The following is a 19706-nucleotide window of genomic DNA, read 5'->3' on the forward strand; positions in this document are numbered from 1 at the left end:
CCCAATGGCCTAGCCACGTTTTATTGCCAATTCGCCTCTCTCTCTCTCTCTCTCTCTCTCTCTCTCTCTGTGATCCTCTCCTCTCCTTTTTCTACTGCTCCTGCACCGATTCGTCCTTCTTCTACTATTTGACCTGCACGTGATGTGAAAGCATTTTGGCTGGAACCCATCTGAGTTGCTGCAGCCAAACTCAACCATATGTGGCAAACCGAAGCAAAAGCAAAGGACGTGTTCGACTGCCATCAGCTGGGACAAACTTTGGCCTCTGTCTCTCTCTCTCGCTTGGTCAAAATTTCATCTCACTCACTCGTTCCATTTTGTGTTTCAGTCTCAGCCTTAATGACACATTCAAGTGAAAGATGTTGGTGAACGAAAGGAGAAGGAGAAGAAGAAAAAAACAACCAAAAAGGAGGGCAATTTGGGAGGCAAAGTCATCTCTGCAAGTGAGTGACAAATGAGACGCCAACTCTAGGGGGTCCAAAAGTCAATAATGGCTTTTTCCCAAAGCCCCGTTCCCAAGTCATCTTACTTTTTAGACAGTTGATGAATTTAAATTCTTGGCATCATAATGTGTCAAAATAAAAATGACTAAAGAATGATTTCCTTCTCTTAATTCGCAAATAATTCCCGTGCCAAATTAGCTAGATTAGCAACTAGTTTTCAAATGTCTCACTGAATTTTCTATTGGTTTTGAGAATAATTTAATAGCTCACACCTGTCTTCAGGTCTTTCTTGATGGTTTTTCATCAACTAGCTTCGTTTCTTTTGTTTCCTTTTGTCGTTTAACGTGCTAGATGCAGCTTCTTAACAATTCAATTTCAATTTGATTCTTGAGGTCCTTGTTAGCTTAGCATTCTCCCCCTATTCTTTGTGTGGTCGGAAGCCTTAGAGGTAAGTAGACAGAGCCTAGACATTGACAAATCCCCTTGAATAATACCTGGCAGGCAAAGTATTGCCCCTCCACCCACACACCCATTGATTGACTGCGAAAAGCGCATAATTCAAACTTATTCGCAGCTTTCGGTCTCGTTTTTCTCATTTTTTTGTTTTGTATTGTATTAGTTGTTGTTTTATTTTTATGACTCACGCACTTTTGCGGCTTCCGGTTTTGCCATCGAAATGGAGCTATCAACACCTGAGAAGACCAGAAAAGGAGCTGGCGGAAAAAAGAAGTGCAAACGACACAGAGCGAGAGAAAGAGAGTGCGAGAATAAAAGGACCAAAACTTCTCGCTTTGAGTTATGGCCAAGCGGCAGTTGGCAAAACTCAATTTGAATAAATTGTTGAAACAAAGCTCTCTTACACACACATACCAAGCACACACAAATGAGCAGAGCAGGCCATAAAAATCAAGAGAGGGAGGAGGTGAGAGAGAGAGAGAGAGGGGGTAGTGGAAAACGGCTAAGGCACTGAATGGCAATGGATGTGGGAGTCTATTGAGGCCGCCAAACTTTTCGCGTTTCGTTGTGTGTGTTCGTTCATTTCGTTTATTTTTTTTTTATCCTTCGCCTTTTTTTTTTTTTTGTGCCTTTAAAATGAAATTTACAGCCGGCAACATGAAAAGTTTGACTCGCCAAATGGCAAGTCGAAGTGGGGGGAGTGGGGGGCCTAGAAGGGATTGGCAATAGGTGGAACGGGAGACTGGATTGTAATGTCGGTATGGATCCGCATGTGTGAAGAATCAAGATGCCGCTGCCGCAGTGAAACGCCCATTGCTACAGTCAAACCAAGCTAAATAGGCCAAAGAACCTTCAATTCAATTGATGCCAACTGGAATTGTAATTGAACCTTTTGGCTAGTTGAAGTACTTTAAACTTGTCTTAACTGACATGAAAAGCAAAAGTTAACCATTTCATTTAGTCTGTTTTTAGTTAAGGCATCAAGCTAAGGTATCTTAAATTAATTGCGACTTATGCTTTTGCCTCCCATTTCGACCAATTGCATAATTGATTTTTCACTGTACTTTACTAGTTTTTCAGCTTATTTACTGCTTTCATACATATGTATTTGAACACTCCCAAGTTACCACAACCCGACAATTCAATGAGAACTAAGCAGGAACAACAACACCAAGCGATTTCCCTTCAATTTGCACTGTTAAATACCCTGTAAATATGTATTTACATATGTGTATTAAGGTCCATGTTGATTTGCTTTCTCATCTCAATTGAGTTTGAAGTTTGAGTGAGAATAGAGGGTAACACAATGCCGACTAATTCATTGTGTGAAAGTTGAGAATTATTTTTGGTTCTCTGCTTTTTTTTTTTTTATAATTTTTACTCATTTTTGTTGTTGCTGTTGTTGTGTTGGCAGCCCACTTCCTGAAAAGCTACCCCCAACATGACAAATGGCTGCAAATCGTCTTCCTGTCGCGGCCGCTGCGCGTTGACAGCAAATGGTGGAACCTGATGGGGTGGAGGGAAAGGGGAACTGACGCCACCAGTAGTGGGGCAGAACCCCAAAAAAGAACTTTCCCATCCATATACATATACATATACATACATATATATTTTTTATCGTCGTTATTTTTCATTATTTATTTATTTATTTAGCATTTCTTGTGAGGAGCTGTGAAAAAAATATACGAAATGGAATGAAGGGAGATGATAATGTAGAGAAAGAGAAGTGGCAAGGAACAGCAACAACAACAACAATGACAATGCGGAGGTCGGTAGTGGGACAGGGGCAAGGATGGTGAGCCATTCTTATCTTCAAGTTTCCGGGTCCCAGCGCGGAAATCAACGGCCGTTCATGAAAGAGCCAAGTAAAAAGAAAAAATTAAATGCGAGCAGGAATAAATTTGATCTTTTAGTTTTTTTAACCCCCCTTTTAACTAAAAACCCATGGAAAACGTAATCATAATTGACCAAAAACCAAAAGACATACCACAAAATGTTCGTTAACTGAAGAGTAAATATTTCTCTACCACCGCCCTCCTTGTGGCTCCCTTCCCAAGCCCCACGACATTCAAGTGTATAAAAACAATGCACTGACACGCAATCGAAACAAAAGGTTGTCGATGAGAAGCAGCCGCAGCAGGACGAGAAGGGGTAGGAGTGTGTAAAATGATGGGAAACTTAAGGGCAACCGCAACGACCAGAACCAAGAAAATCAAAGTGAATACAAACAGAGAGAGGAGAGAAGGAAACGAACAACATGTCCATCAGCGACCACCAACTAAATATTACGCATACGCCCCGTTGGACGCATACAAAACTTATACTCCCTTTCCTCCTCCAAGACCTTCTCATTCTCCTGTCTCACAAATACATATATGAACAGCAGCTGGCAAAACTCTCACAAAAGAAACACTGTGAGAGCCAAACAAAAAAAAAAAAAAAAACCTTTAAAATAAGTAAAATAAAAAAAAAAAACACTGCATCCAAAAAAAAAAGTTAAACAACAAAAAAAGAGGAGCCAGAATAAAACTGAGCGACCACGTTGACGACCTTTCCCACAAATTCATTGTCAAACGCAGGAGAATGAAACCTGGCTGGCTGGTTGGCTGGCATGGCCTGGTGGCCCGCTTCCCCGCCAGCCTGGGACTGGCACTTCAAACGCCAGTTTTTCAACGTTTATTAAAACTAATTAAAATGTTTAAAACATTTATAGAACAAACGCAACGGCAACGCGCGGACGTCAAGTGCTAAACAATGGGCCAATGGTAACGGAAAGGACATTCGAGGTGACTCCTCTAACCACTGCCAATTGCCTCTCTCTCTCTCTCTCTCACTCTCTCTCATTCTGCCTGCCTGCCAGCCTGTCGCTTGTAACTTAATTGCCACAATTAAGTTGCCAGCAATCATTTTTCTACCCCCTACCCACCCCCTAAACTCTTGGCAACTTATCAAGCTAAAGTTAAGTTTCCTTTTTTGTTTTTCTTATTCCCAGTATAAAAATTAAAATTAAATTATGGGCCTACCAAGCAAACAAACTAAAAGAAGTACAGAAAATATAAACGTTTGAAATCTACTTTTCAATAGTTCTTTTCCAAGGCAATCAAAGAAAGAGTGGAATGAGACAAGGGGGGAAACTGTCGGTTAATTAATTCTTGTATTCGCCTTCATCTTTTTGATTGTAATTAAATTCAATTGGTTGAGAATATATGTAGCTACATAGCTAACTATTGGCTACCGTAATCTTCCTCTAGATCCGCTCCTGTTATAAAGTGACTGAGAGCATTAAATAAAATAAAATGCAGGGCCTTATTAAAGTCTCTCATCACTGGCACTAGTTGGAATTTCAAAGGGTATACAGTTTATCTTCTTTTCGCTGCTCTATCATCTTGAATAATAATTCAATAATTTTATTGATTAGTTTTATCTTTTGTAAAAAAACGCGAACGCCTTCAATCAAATTAAATGCATTTTGTCCTTGCGCATGAATGGACGCGCCAACGCCAAGCAAAACGAGGAGAATGAAAATATGGATGAGGATGAGAGATGAGCAAGGACAACGGCAAACAACGCACAGAGATGGGAGCCACGTTATTGGAAATGCAGTAAATAATAAAGTGCAAGCTGATATTGAGGATAGATGAGAGGGAGTGTGAAGCGGCAGAGCCAAAGCCAAAGCGAATCTCATAGATACATCCATGCATAAGTGTGCACACACACACACACACACACACACAGACACCATGTGCCCCGTAAAATGGGGGCTCTATGTGGGCTTATGCAAATGTCGCCTCATGATATGCAACAAAAAGCACACAGACAGAGAGAAAGAGAGATAGAGAGAGAGAGAGAGAAGAGGAAGAAAAAAATTAAAACCAACGTAAAAAAACAAAAGAATGAAAACGAGAATTGTGCACTTGAAATACGGCCAAATCGATAACAACAAAAAAAAAGAACGAAAAAAAACGCAGAAAGCCAAAAAAAAAAAAAAAAACACGTGGGCAAAGCAAACTTATCGCAGTTTCCATGGCATTTCCAATGGATAAAAGCCAAGAAAGACAAAAAAAAAGCACAGAAATCAGAGATGAAAGAGAGAGTGCAAATGAGATTGATGACCCTAAAAAGCAAAGGAGTGAGGCAAAAGGCTAAAGGGACGTCGATTGTACGCTGCAACGCCAAGATCGAGTGTTTCGTTAATGGTTGATGATGACTCGATTCATATTTCAATGCAAACATCCACGATAAATTATCGAAGACGTTTGGCTGTTATAATTTATGGATTTCAACACAAATTGTTATGCAGTCGGATGAGAGGAAGCACAAAGAACCGGCAGGAAGAAGAAGTTGAATGCCAATCAATATAAACGATAGTTGCAAGACCGCAACAAATGATAAACTATGTACATATTTGCATATGAAGAACGCTTTGAAATAGTTTATAACAACTATTTAAACAAATTCAACAAATGATTACTGATCTTAGAGGAATGGCTAGCATTGTTCTAGATATTCAAAACTTAATCGAAACTGAACCAAATGCTAGCCAAAAGTTTCTACATTATTGTAGTGTACATCATTTGCAATTTTCTATTGTTATTGTTGTTGTTCTTCGTGTTGTTGTTAAGTCAATTTTGTATTGCACAAACAACTTTCATGCATTAGAAAATCCTTGTCACGCCCACTTTTTGTGAGTAAACGTTTCAGTTAATTTTCCCTTTTCGTTATTTCTGGCCACCCCTCCCTCCCTCCCACCACGCCGAGCAATTCGATTTTGTTGCCTGTTTGGTAAAGGAACTTTGTGCCCATTATTGATCCACACACACACACACACACACACATACGTACATATAAATTTAGACTACTAATCTACCTAAAGGTGAGCAAAGGTAATATGGGGAAGGGGCAACTGCGGGGAGCTGGTAATGGGTGAAATGTTGGGGTAGTCATCGCGAGTAATGTTGTAAGGGCATGCCTAATATGGGTCTTTATTTAATTTAGTGCCATTTTATGTTGCCTTCTAGACAAGGCAGAAAGGAGCAACAGAGGGTTGAAGAAAATAACAAACAAAACTCGTCAAGACGAACTTTGTATTCCCTATAAAATGCACAAACATATAATCAGAATATAATGTCGATTTCTCTCACACAGTGCGACAGAATTTTCAATCCTGTGGCAATTTGGCCTAAGACCTAAGGGATTTTAAATGTTCGAAATGGTTAGGACTTCCCTTAATATCCTTGTAGAGGTGAAACACATTTTGATTTAGAGATTCGTGCAAATATTGAGGAATAGTTTGGTTTGCGTTTTTGGCGACCGTCAAACGTATAGAAATTCCCCTGTAGAATTGGGATATAATCCAAAAAGAAATAAAATCTTGCATTTTATTCATCGATTCATCGAAAGCTTTGATTTTATTTTTTTTCATCTGCCAAAAGCTGAAGCCAAAAAAAATTCGTATTTAAGATTCCTTGTTTAACTTTTTTGCCCTAAATCATAATCGTATCTTTCCCTCTACTAAATGGTAGGGCAAGAAAGGAATTGGATAATTATTTTTTGAGTCCTAAATTTGAATTTTTTTTTGTTTAGTTTTTCATAAACTGATGAGCTTATATGTATAGCAAAAGTTCTCGGATATATAGAGATATCAATTAAAATTTTAAATATTGTGACAGTCGGAAAACGGGGAATATTTCAATGCAATTAATGATTTGAAGTGAGTTTTTATTGACATATTTTATATATTTGCAAAAATAATATATATTTTGATTAAAATTGTAATAATTTTTAAGAAGTTTACTTTGTGAAATTGACATTTTTGATAAATACAGAAAAGGTTAACTTTCCATTGCCAGAAAGCCCCCCAGACGAGATTTTGCTTGGGTAAGAAACAAAAAAGAAAAAGATAATGGTGTACAGCCGTAGAGAGAATAGGTGAGGGGAAAGGGGGTCGTGGGCTGATTGCATTGTATATACATAGGTGTCTAAGTGTGTGTGCGTGCAACAGAGCGCCAGAGCTGTCAAGGAGCAACGGAATCGGGGTGGTAAGAAGGTAGCGGGAGTTAAAAGGCGGCATGGGGAAGGGCCGTAGGGGCTGGCGTTTCATGAAACGCCCCACCGTCAGCGGACATGTGTTTTTTCGCTTTTGTTCCTCATGTGAAAACTAACACATTTACACATACATTCATACTAGCTCATATGTTTGATGAATGTGTGTGTGTGTGTGTGTGTGTATTTCGTGGAGTGAAAGAGAAGGCTGATAAAAGTCTTCCTGCTGTATAATAAACAATTTTGTTGTATGGTTGTATATTTTTTTTTTTTTTTTTTTTTTTTTTTTTGTATGCAGAGGGATATAACTTTACATGGGAATAGAAGCAACTGCAAGGAAAACAGTGAACACATTGAATGAATCATTCACGCAGAAATGAATACATATACCTTTATAAGTGTGTGTGTGTGTGTATGAGTTCTTTATACAGGATATAAGGCTTCCTTGGGCTTGTCTCTTGCCTTTGCTCTTCTCTTTCTATTCTTCCACAGGGAATACTAAATTTCCGAGCAAAAACACTTTATACAACAAAACCAACTACAAGTTCGAATCGATAAATTAAAACGAATCTCATAAAAAAATGTACGATTGTTTAAAAAAACATATTCACTTGACTTTGGGTAAAATCTTTGATAGATAAGCCAATAAATACTTATCGCCTTTAAGTCAGTTAATTTTAACCATACAATTGGAGCATGTATGAATGAATGAATTAATTTGTTACACACAATATAATTCAACTAGAAGGCATAAATGAATAATGAATTAAGTGAATAGATTACAATTCATTCATTTGTGAGCAAAATCCCATAGCTTTTTGGTATTTGTTGCACCTGTTTGCAGTAACAGTTTCGTGTTGTCCAGTTTTTCAATTTCACATTCTCTCGCCCTGTTTCTCTCTTACCTTTGCCCAGATAAATATCTATCCCTCTCGCTCTGTGCGCTTGGGCGCAATTAAATCGATATAACGCGAGTTGGCTGCGAGAGTCCTGCGAACCCCTGAGCCTGCCTAATTGCGGATGACATGAAATTGTTTGCGCTATAACAATAAAGCAAAGCGCCACCTACTCTTGGCACCCCTCACCCTCTGACCGACCACACCCACTAGCATATAGTACCTATCCATCTGAACAAACACACATACACATCCATAGGCTGCACACCTGGTCAGAAATGAGGGTATGAAGAAGGCGGTAAATAAAAAAGTTCAACCATTTTGGCCTTTGATTCTTGACCCAAAATGTAACTAAAGTTATGATAATTAAATTTATGAAATTATTTCAACATGAACAATGAATGGAAATATGGTAGCAACTGAAGAAAGAATAATTCCATTGTATTTTGTTCAACGAAAATGCAAAAGTTTGTGTAGATAATTGAATTCCGGTTAATTTTTTTTTTTTTTTTTGGTTTTGCTCTTATGATGGGGCTGAATAAGGTTTCAATTTGATTGTATTAACATTTGACATCGGCCCCATTTGATGATAGAAAGGAGCTAGAGAAAACGTGCTCTCGGCCGCATACAAAAAGTCACATACACACACACACACACACATGCATAGTGTATTAGTGTGTGTGTGTGTGTGTGTGTGTTTGGCATACATTAACAAAAGGTTTTTGGCAAGGATTCGCTTTCGTGGCCTTTCGATTTAATATGCAGGATTTGGTTATTAATATTCAATTAAAATGCCTTTTTTTTTTTTTTTTTTGGTTGCTGTTGTATTTCTTTCGGTTTTCCGTCTTCTGTGTTCTTTCTTCGCTCGATTCTCTATCCATTCCCATGGCTTGTTAAACTGAACAGATGTGGTGGGCGTGGCATAGTTGGGCAGGGGGGGCAAGGGGCTGAATTGATGAATTTATTAGGTGGTGGCAACGCCCAGACAACTTGCGAAACTTCTGACAATCTATATACAAAATGCTTGTTTTGTTCATAATTTATGGCAAAAAAGTGAAACATTTTCGTTTTATTCGTTATTCGAAACTCGTTACTCGTCGCTGCAACAAGTAACAAATGGCATTCTTTGTCTTTCGTCTCTCTCTCTCTCTCTTTTTCTTTTTCTCTCTTGATCTTGAACAAATGGTTCCACCTATTCGTTTTTTGATCACTCAAGGAATTACTCGTTACTTCTACTGACTGCTGCTACGAGCGAGAGAGTCTTATTTTAAGCTACCATTTAAGTTACATTTACTAACTTTAATTGAGCCATTTGTTGCTTTTTGTTGTTGTTTACAATTTGCTATACTAAACTTCACTTTACATTTTGTTTGGCTTTAATAACAGTTACTCGTTACTCGCTATTCGTTTGTTTATCTAATGCAGTAGGCATGGCATACAAACACGCACACACACACACACACACACACACGCGTCTATGCAAACTATTTTGGTCTGCGGTTTGTTTATTAGCCCCACTCTTTCGCCTCCTGCCCCTTTGGAGTTCGTTTCCTCAGCTTCTTCAACTCTTTTTTTCACTCGTTGTAAACTTCCGCTAGCAAAAGGATAATAAACACATGACAACCCTTCTCTTAGGGCTGCCTGCCTTCTAGCAGTTTCCCGATTCCTTCACTTCACCCCAGCAGAGAGGAATATATACTGATATGGATGTGTTTATATATACACACAAACACACACACACACACACCCACACATATGGATGTGGGTGAGAGTGTGTGGATACGTATGCATGTGTCATTAGCGTTTTCGTGCCATGTGTTCTCAGTTTTTCCGTCTCCGGTCCTACTTCTTTTTTGTTTTTCCCTTTTGTGGTGGCATTTTCAGCACGTGCGTTGACTAACCGAAAACCCAGCAACAATAATAACAACAACGGCAACAACAATCCCAACTGACAACGTCTGCAATTACAATAAACAAAAACAAAACGCAGCCAAATGCTCGTAGAGCGCAGGGAAAGTACGAAGAATATATGAAGTAGAACTAGCTAAGATACAGACCGAAAGGAAATGGTAAACGGTAACGGCGCCATGCTATTATACATACATAGTATCATAGTGCGAAGGGATTAGGGAGGGTGTAAACGACAGCCGCCTCCCCTTCTCGCCCCACCATCCCAACCCACTTAATCCCAGGGAGAATTTCATTCGAACTACATACAATTATATGTAACTATAGCATTTTCCATTGCACATAGTTGAATTTAATTCAATTACTTTGTCTTAATATTGATTTATTAGAAAGTAAAACAAAATAGTAATATTCAACAATCTCATTTTTCCCTCCCCCAATCAACGGACAACGAATATGTCTAACAGAATGTTAATTTGAAATTGTTGTTTACTTAACAAAATTGCAACAAAATCTTCAAGGTTTTAACTTGGCCAGTAGACGGCATTTATCCACTACCTCTAGATCCTTAAATTTTATTCGTTTTAATTATTCATTCAACTCGAAAATAGAGTTATATTTTACTTTTTTTTACAAATTCGAAACAAAATGTATAAAAAATTGAGGGATTTTCGTATCTCCAAACATGGCCAATTCAGTTTGGGCAAATATTCGAAAGCCATCTTGCCAACTTGCCATCTAAACATTAAATTAAAGGGGATATATACATATATCTGGAAATATTGAAATAGTCGATAGATGATATTGCAAGGCCACATCGGCTCCAAGTGCTGAAACTTAGGAAATTTTCGAAAAAAAAGGTTTGGCAATAATGTTTTTAAACAAACTGAATACCCAGGGAGGTATCCCGGGGGGCTTCATACATATGTCTCATCAGATATATATAGGTATACATATTTTTATACTTATTAGGATAAAATTATTTCAATTCCATTTATATCTAATTTCATAACGATACGGAAATGAAACCCTTATACATTGCAAACGATACGGAAACGAGAAACTGGCCTACATAAATGTTGGCTAATATTTGTTAAAGAAATCTTGCAAATTTTCGGATAAATTCTTGACCAAAGTTCATGGCACACACACACAGAGACGCACGCACACACAGTGGAGCCATTAACTGTGTAATGCCAACGATTTCATCAAGTTAACGCTTGAAACAGAACCTCTTCCTCTCTGTTTTTTCCTCCTTGGCTCCCCCCATCCACCCAGTCTGGCAGTCCTTCTCTCTTCCACTCATTTAGTACATACCGGACTCCGGTTATCGCCAGCATTTTTCTTGTTTTCTGTTTTTGTTTCTTGCTTTGTTTTTATGCCATTTTTTATTTTTTTCTTTTTTTTGCGTTATTTTTTGTTTTGTTCTTCCTTTGTTTCTTTTTCTCCTTTTAGTTGCTTCCTTGCTGGTTGCTTGTTGTTTACCTGCGTCGCCAATGATTTACGGCATTTGCACTCAGAGTGTATAGTCCGGGTCCGGTTAGTAGTGGTAGTAGTAGTAGTAGTTCGTTTCGTTTCGTTTTCGTTGTCCGGAAATGCCCGGCGCTCGAGCGTATGTACGAGGCACTTCTGCACATGTGTGTCTGTGTGTGGGTGTAATTGTGTGAGTGTGGGGAAGTATACGTGTACGAGCAAGTGATAGCCGCCTGTAGGTAGGTAGCACAGGTCCTTAGGTCCGTAGGTTGTATATTGTAGTCGTAGCAATATGCTCGCCTAAATTATTAAAAATTATAATAAAAATGTTTTTATGACCATAAGAACAACTTTGATGTGTGTGTGTGTGTGTGTGTGTATAGGTAGGATGTACAGGAAATGACTGGACATGATTTCACGTGCACACACATATAACTTTTTATTTAGTTTACTTTTTTAGTTCTTTTTTTTTTTTGGTTTGCCGAGTTGCTTAGGATCTTAAATTATTTGCTTTATGTTCTAAAAAACGTAAACGTAGACAAATAGAAGGGAACGATAAACTTTTTTCATTTACCATAAACATAAAATCATCAAACTAATTAAACACACAAGGACTAACCTTAGTCAATGTCCGTCATATGGCAAAAAGGAAAAAACGAAAATGCAATTTCAATTATCCAGAATTAAAAAATGTTTAAAAATAAAGAAATAAGTTTAAGTAATAAACTAAATCAATATGAAAGTCCTTAGTTAAATTGTTGAGGATTTTTTTTTTTGTCCTTTTTAAATCGTTTTAAATAAATAAACATTTCTTAAGCCAAATATTAATCGTAGATTAAGCAAGTCGTCACTCGATTCTAATTTTGGTTAACAATTTGTATAAATAAATCATTTAAACTAATGATTTGATGAATTGCTTAAAATAGTCAACGTATTATTAAAACTAAAACCACTTTAAAAACTTCATTCGACAATGAAATTTGTTGTTAACTCTTCGCTTTTGGGTATATTTCACTTACAGTAAAGTTTCGCACCATTACACCTGCAGAGATACACCTCCAGATGGATGGATATACATATATAAACGTATCTCTGGGTACATATTTCATACATATGTATGTATGTATGTATGTATGTACATATATATCTGTATTCATGCGACTCTTTTGATTTTGGTTCGTTTGTTTGGTCAAGAGCAAAGAGTATAAGAGAGAGAGACAGAAAGAAGAAAAGCCAACAACACAAAACTGCTGCAAAAGCCGCAAATGCCAAGGCCAAATAGCGCGGGTGTGCGTGTGTGTGTGTGTGTGTGTAGGTGTATGTGGGTGAGTGGGTGTGTGGGTAGTTTGTTGCCTCAGCTGAACTGGTTGAGTTCGTACAAGTCGCGAATATGTTTCAATTTCACGGAAATGGCCACCACCATCGCAGCCATTGCCTGGGTCACATTTACAGTTTACCGTTACAGTTATGGCAGTTGCAGTTGCTGCTGATGATGCCACCATCTCCTCCACCTCCTGCCCTTCTGCCTTGTCTTCTCCTCTCTTACCACACCCTTAACCATCTTAACAAAGAAACTGTCAGCTGAATAACCCACAAACACACACACACACACACACATGCAGATTTCCTCTTTTCACATGATATCTTAAGGTCCTTTTTTATATATTTGTATATGAATATGTATACATACCTACAGAAAGGGCCAATTTATTTGTGTCAAAAGTTGGCAGCACATTAAAAGCAAGTACATCCGATTTTTATGATAGTTTCAGTTTATTTTACTTAACTCAGAAGTCAAAAATATTTTCAAAATAGATCAATATTTAAATTATCCTAAATCACTTTGCTTGATAACTCATTTTTCGTAGAGACTCTCTCATAAAATGATTCGAACTCTTCAGGAAAATATTAGTGTATATAGTATTCGTTGCATCTGAAGATAAACTGAAGCTGTTTAAAGTTTAAAGTTGACCCAAAGAACAAAAAAACTGTTACAAAAGAAACCTCAAATAATGGTTAACTTTTGCAAAGGTATATATATATAGATATATATGTATATATTGTATATATATGTACATATATGTAAACCTAAATACACACACTTACTTATTGTTCGCTTAGATTAAAAATTGCAATTTAATTAACTGTTTGTTTTCTTCTATTTTTCTTGCTATCTTTCAGATAATCCAAACGGAAAATAAGTGAGGGAGATACGTCTGAGACATAGCGAGAGAGAGTAGGGAGAGAGAGATAGAGTGTGTGGCATAGTCCTCATTCCGTTCCCAACAATCTCCCCTCCAAGGGCAACTGCACACAGGTGGACAAAATGAAATTAACACCCCGCCGAAACGCTCACCTTCAGCTCCTTATGATGCTGCTGGCCCTGATGACGCTGTTGCCCAGTGTATCGATGGCCAAAGGCAAGAACAAAAACAAATCGAATCAAAATGCCCATTACAATAGCGATTCATCTGCATCTTCCTCCTCTTCGTCCTCATCGTCATCATCATCGAGTGGTGGTGGCATAGAGGGGGGCAGTAAATCGAAGGGCCATCAGGATGGCATCAGTAATGGCCAGCACTTTGCCATGGAGCCGCAAGATCAAACTGCTGTGGTTGGCTCCCGTGTGACATTGCCCTGCCGTGTCATGGAGAAAGTTGGAGCCCTGCAATGGACCAAAGATGACTTTGGCCTGGGACAACATCGCAATTTGAGCGGCTTTGAGCGTTACTCGATGGTTGGCAGCGATGAAGAAGGGGACTTCTCATTGGACATCTATCCGGTGATGCTGGACGACGATGCCAAATATCAATGTCAAGTTGGCCCCGGCCCGCAAGGGCAGCAGGGAATACGTTCGCGTTTCGCCAAATTGACGATCCTAGTGCCGCCAGAGGCACCAAAAATATTGCAAGGCGATTATCTGGTCACCACAGAAGATCGTGAAATCGAATTGGAATGCATTTCTGTGGGCGGCAAGCCAGCAGCTGAGATCACTTGGATCGATGGCTTGGGCAATGTCCTAACCAAGGGCATTGAATATGTTAAAGAACCCTTGGCCGATTCGCGACGCATTACGGCCAAATCCATATTGAAATTGGCTCCCAAGAAGGAGCATCATAACACAACGTTCAGTTGTCAGGCCCAGAATACAGCGGATCGGACATATCGATCGGCCAAGCTTTTACTCGAAGTGAAATATGCACCAAAGGTCGCCGTGTCCGTGGTGGGTGGAGCCTTGGCTGGTGGCCGTATACCAGAAGGAGCCGAGGTCATACTTAGCTGTCAAGCAGATGCCAATCCCCACGAGCTTAGCTATCGTTGGTTCATCAATGATGAACTTATGACGGGGGATTTCACCACAAAAATGGTAAGTTACCCGTTAGCTTTTACTCAAAGGGAAACTGTATGTACGTATATATATTTCATTTATAGATCATACATAATGTAACCAGACAATATCACGATGCCATTGTCAAATGCGAAGTGGTCAATGCTGTGGGCAAGAGCGAAGAGAGCGAAACCCTGGACATTAGTTGTAAGTGGAACTTGAAGATTGACCTTAAACAGTATTTCCAAGACCTAAAATCATGTTCTATTGATAGTTGCTCCCGTGTTCCGTCAACGTCCTGTCAGTGTCGAAGCAGATTTGGGAGAGACTGTATCCATGCGTTGCGAAGTAGCTGGCAATCCTACACCAGAAATTGAATGGATCAAAGAGAACTCCGATCAGGTAACCAAGCCAGACGAATCCGCCCCAGAGATTTAGATATTAATATCGGGTTTCCTTTAAGATTGTTGGCCGAGCTCCGGAACTTAAGTTGGAGGTGAATACCGGCACTGCTGGACGCTACTTTTGCAAGGCAGTGGTCAATGGTTTCCCGGAAATTGGTGCCGAGGCCACCGTATATGTTAAGCGTGCTCCAGTCATTACATCCCACAAGATTCAATTCGGTGCTGTGGGCAGTCGAGTGAAAATCGATTGTCTGGCCTTTAGTATACCCAAAGCGGAGCATATTTTGTGGTCCTTTGAGGGTAAACTGATCAATATGAGTAGTGCCGATCCAGATATCTATATATTCGAGGAGCATCATCTGCCTGAAGGTGTGCGGGCGGCGTTAATCATCAAGGAGAGCCGTTCGACGCATTTTGGCAAATATAATTGCACAGTCCTCAATTCCTATGGCAGTGACTCATTGATTATTACACTGGTCCGTGAACCGGCCAACATACCCGTGCTTCTTGTGGTCATGGCCTCCATGTCATCGGTGGCCATCATTCTGTTGATCGTCATGATTGTCATCGTGTATAAGAAGCGGCGCAGCCGTAAGAAACCCATGCCTGCTGATGTCATACCAGAAGCATCACGCGGTGGAGATAAACTCAACGAACTGAAGAGCGAATTGCGTTCCAAGGCGGCGGCAGCTGCAGCAGCCTCTGCCTACGATGTTGAATACTCGGAGGCGGGTAATGATGGTCTAATGGCCATTAATCTAACCCAAGCCCCCATGCCCGATGTCCAAATGAAGGGGGCCACATTGGGTGTCCCTCTGGCCGGACCCGTTAAATTCGATGAACGTTTCTCCGGGGACTTCGGCAGTGTGGATCGTTATGCCAGCAATCGCCAGCAGCAGTGTCATCTCAAGAATGCCAAGAATCACCCCCCAGCAGCAGCAACAGCAAGAGAGCAGCAGCAATGGTTATGCACCATATTTTGAATATGCCCTCGACTATAGTCCACCTGGCAGTGCTGTGGATGGACCAAATCAACACCAGAAATCCAAATCAACGATCATCAATTCGGCCACATTGCCGCATTCCGCTGCAGCTGCTGCTGCCGCAGGATCAGGTGGACCTAACGGTGGCAACGGCAATGGTGGCGGGGCTAGCCTGCCTCGAAATCAACGTCATGAACAACAACAGCAGACCAATGGATTTTTAGGTAAGAGACAACACAATTCCTCAAAATATATTTTTATTTAGTTTTTCAATTCAATTCATTTGCATTGCAGGTCAACCGCTTCTACAAAACGGCATCGATAGTCGCTTCAGTGCCATCTATGGCAATCCGTATTTACGCACTAATTCATCGATATTGCCACCACTTCCACCGCCCAGTACAGCCAATCCAGCGGCCACACCAGCCCCACCGCCCTATCATGCCGCCCGGCATGGCCATTCCGCTAACAATGGCGGCCTCAAGCACTTTGGGCTCAACCATCATCATCACCACCATCCCATGATGGCCAGCAGCAGCAGTCAGAGTGGCGGCATTGGCATTGGCGGCGGTGCAGGCGGTTCCAGTGGTGCCAGTGGTGCCGGACCGGGTAGTGTCAGTGGCAGCAGTTCCAATTTAACTGCCAGCAGTAATACATTAGCTGCCACTCCGCTGGGCAGTCAGCAGCAGCAACAGCAATCGGCCATCGGCCAGAGCGCTCAGAGTCCTTCCGGGCAGTTCATATTGCCCACCAATGGCAAAGGCATCACACAGAAGGGACCGTTGGCCACGCATGTCTAAATACGGACGCTGGATCGATCGCTTCCCTCCTTCGAAACGTATCTGCTTTAGTCAATGTTTGTTTTTAAATTGATTTTTAATTTTTTTTTCTTAGGAGTAATATTGTGTTTGTCAATTGGATGAAGCCATTAGCACTATTCGTAATTCGTAATATTGTCTAGAATTCTACAAGTAGTGAATAAGTAAGAAAGAAATGTAAAGTATTCGATGCTATATGATTTCGGTCGAACCGAATGCTCTATATCCTTGCACATATCCTTAAAGCAATTATTCTATCATTTTCGGTATTTCTCTTTTGGAAATTGGAAAACTATTCAATCCATATATTATCACCCTCTCTCTCCATCTCTCTCTCTATACATATCTATATAGTTGTGTTGAATTGGGCAAATTGATCGAATAAATATCTATGATTCGATTTCAATTCTCTAAAAACAAGATTGCAAGGATATAAAACAAAATGTTTTAAAATAAAAAAAAGAAAAATATTTTTCTTTTAAAAATTCAAAGAACAAAAACAAAAAAAGAAAATACTTGGAAAAAAAAAGGAAAACCGTATTGTGATTTATAGCGTTAATTATTTTAAACTGGCAAAAGAAAACACCTACACACACAAATACACACACATGTACATGCAGAACATATGCATAAAAATATATCTACATATAATACTTATACATACATATACATATACATATATAGTGCAAATTTTCCAAATGGCTATTATCAATTAACGAAACGTATCGAAACACAACAGAAACAACAACAACAACCTAACTTGAAAAGTTCATTTTAAACAAAAATTCAAAACCAAACTACGAAAAATTGCTAAATTTTAAACAAAAAGCCTGTAGTTAGTTCCAAAAACTGAGAAAAAAAGAGAAAAGCAAAAGCAAAAAATAAAACAAAACAAAAAGAAAACGCAGCCATAAGAAAAGGACACAAATTTTCTAAGCCAAAATTTATTAAATTTTTAGACATAAAAAACCAAAAACCAATCAAACGATATAGAAATGACAAAAATATATGTAAATATTGAGAATGAGGAGGCTCAATATTCTGCTAGCCTGCGGCTAAAGCCGTTGAAATTGACCTTTAACCCGGTCAAAGGGGGACAAAGCCAATAATTCATTTTTGAACAAGCTAAACATATCATTACAAATAATTTTGAAACCTAATTCTGAATGCAACATACAACATACATACATATACATATATTATAGACATAAACATTATAGATAATTTTTTATCATTATTTATGATCCGATTTTACGTCCCATTTATATATAGATGTATGTAAGCTAAGATTCCAAAGTCCGATTTAGCGAAAAAGAAAGAAAGAAATATTGTAAATCAGTTTTCAAAATGTGAAATGGGCTTAGGTCTGACTAAATCGAGTTTATTCGAACTTATTCCTAACATTATATATATATGTGTGTGTGTGTATATATACTTATATAAGCAACTGTAATCGATGATAGTATTTATACCATAGATTGACCGGGTTATAGTATATGTGTGTCAATTCCCCAACCTCTGTCCCTTTCTACACCCAAAGATCCAAGCCCCACCCCCCCTCATAACCCAACACCCATCAGAAGGATTGTGGTGGAAATTGTAATACATTTTTTCACCAATTAGTTGTTTTTTTTTTTTTTTAGTACTAGATGCTAAGCAAAGAAATTTAACTTAAATCAATTATTGTATTTATGTATATGTAAATTTAAATTTAATGAAACAAAACCAATATATACATAAATAAATATAGTGAATAATATGTATGTGTATTGATGCTTAAATAAATTTACTAATTGTATGTAAAAAACAAAATGAAAAACTAACTTAAATATATACATATACATATATACAACAATTTTTTTTGTCTGCCTAGTGAAAATTAAGCCTAAAAACAAACGAAAATAAAATAAATTACTTAGTATAAACCAAAAAAACAAAAAAACAACAACAACAACATGCAACACCCACAACAATTTTAACAAAACGTAAAAAAGCTTAGCAGAAATTTTAAAAACGCAAAGAAAAACAAAAACCAAAAAAAAAAAAAAAAAAAACAAAAAGACAAAAAAGGATATATTGAAATGCTGCCTTATGATTCCTTGTGAAAATTTGTTGAATTTTGGAAATTCTGATTCTAGAAACATGAACATTTTATTTTCTACTCATCAGTTTGTTTTTTTTTTTTTTTGAAATTTTTTTATACCTTTTTTTCTAACTATTTACATATTTTTTTGCTATTTGCGAAGCTTTTAAAATCATAAAAGTAAAAATGCATACAAAACATAAGTCAAATATATATAAACAATTTTTCAAAAAAAAAAAAACATAAAATACACAAAAAACCAAAAAATTAAAATGAAATTGTCAAACGATTCAATTAAAAAAGAGTTCAATTAAGACACAAAAACAAGAAAAAAATCCTATTAAGCCAATTAAATTAATAGAAAAAAAAAACAATTAAAAACTTTGAATGGAAACTAAGCAGAGTTACAACAACAAAGAAGTGAAAAAAAATAAAATATATAGAGAAAAAAACAGCAATTTGCGTGTAATAAGAACGAAAGCAAAAAAAAAAAAAATATGAATTCAATTAAAACTTAAGTCAAACACAAAGAAACTCAAACAAAAATAACAAAACAAAAACAAAAAAAAATTAGTTGAAATGAAAATTCAAAGTGAGATATGAATTAAAACAGATATTTCAAAAATGCTAAAAAAAAAAAACAAGTTGGAATTTCTTTTTATTTTTTACAGAGTTATAGTAAGATAAACGAAGGAAGACTTCATGGTACGACGCCTTTCAAGAAAACACAAGGTCCTTGTTGACTCAGATTCCTGCAGAACCCAAAACTACCCAAGGATTTTTAAGTCTTTGACTTTTTACAAGAACATTTTGATTGCTAATGGAAAACTGTCCTTTTGAAATTAGAATTTCAAAACAGCAACATTTTCGCG

The 19706-nt window shown here is 38.0% G+C and overlaps 2 protein-coding genes across 4 annotated transcripts in view; one reads left to right on the plus strand and one right to left on the minus strand.

The window, feature by feature from the left end:
- Positions 1–19349, plus strand: part of kirre (kin of irre) — a 35682-nt gene extending 16333 nt beyond the window's left edge. The window contains 6 exon segments of the mRNA XM_068298450.1: positions 13400–14585; positions 14651–14753; positions 14821–14948; positions 15010–15906; positions 15908–16157; positions 16228–19349. Coding sequence (XP_068154551.1) covers positions 13545–14585; positions 14651–14753; positions 14821–14948; positions 15010–15906; positions 15908–16157; positions 16228–16733 — 2925 coding nt within the window. The 5' untranslated portion in view covers positions 13400–13544 and the 3' untranslated portion in view covers positions 16734–19349.
- The window catches only part of rst (roughest), a 240091-nt gene that overhangs the window by 188697 nt on the left and 31688 nt on the right, over positions 1–19706 (minus strand). The gene's annotated exons all lie outside the window — the stretch shown is intronic.

Source organism: Drosophila tropicalis, unplaced genomic scaffold (assembly GCF_018151085.1).
Source record: "Drosophila tropicalis isolate 14030-0801.00 unplaced genomic scaffold, ASM1815108v1 contig_867, whole genome shotgun sequence".
Lineage (NCBI taxonomy): Eukaryota > Metazoa > Arthropoda > Insecta > Diptera > Drosophilidae > Drosophila > Drosophila tropicalis.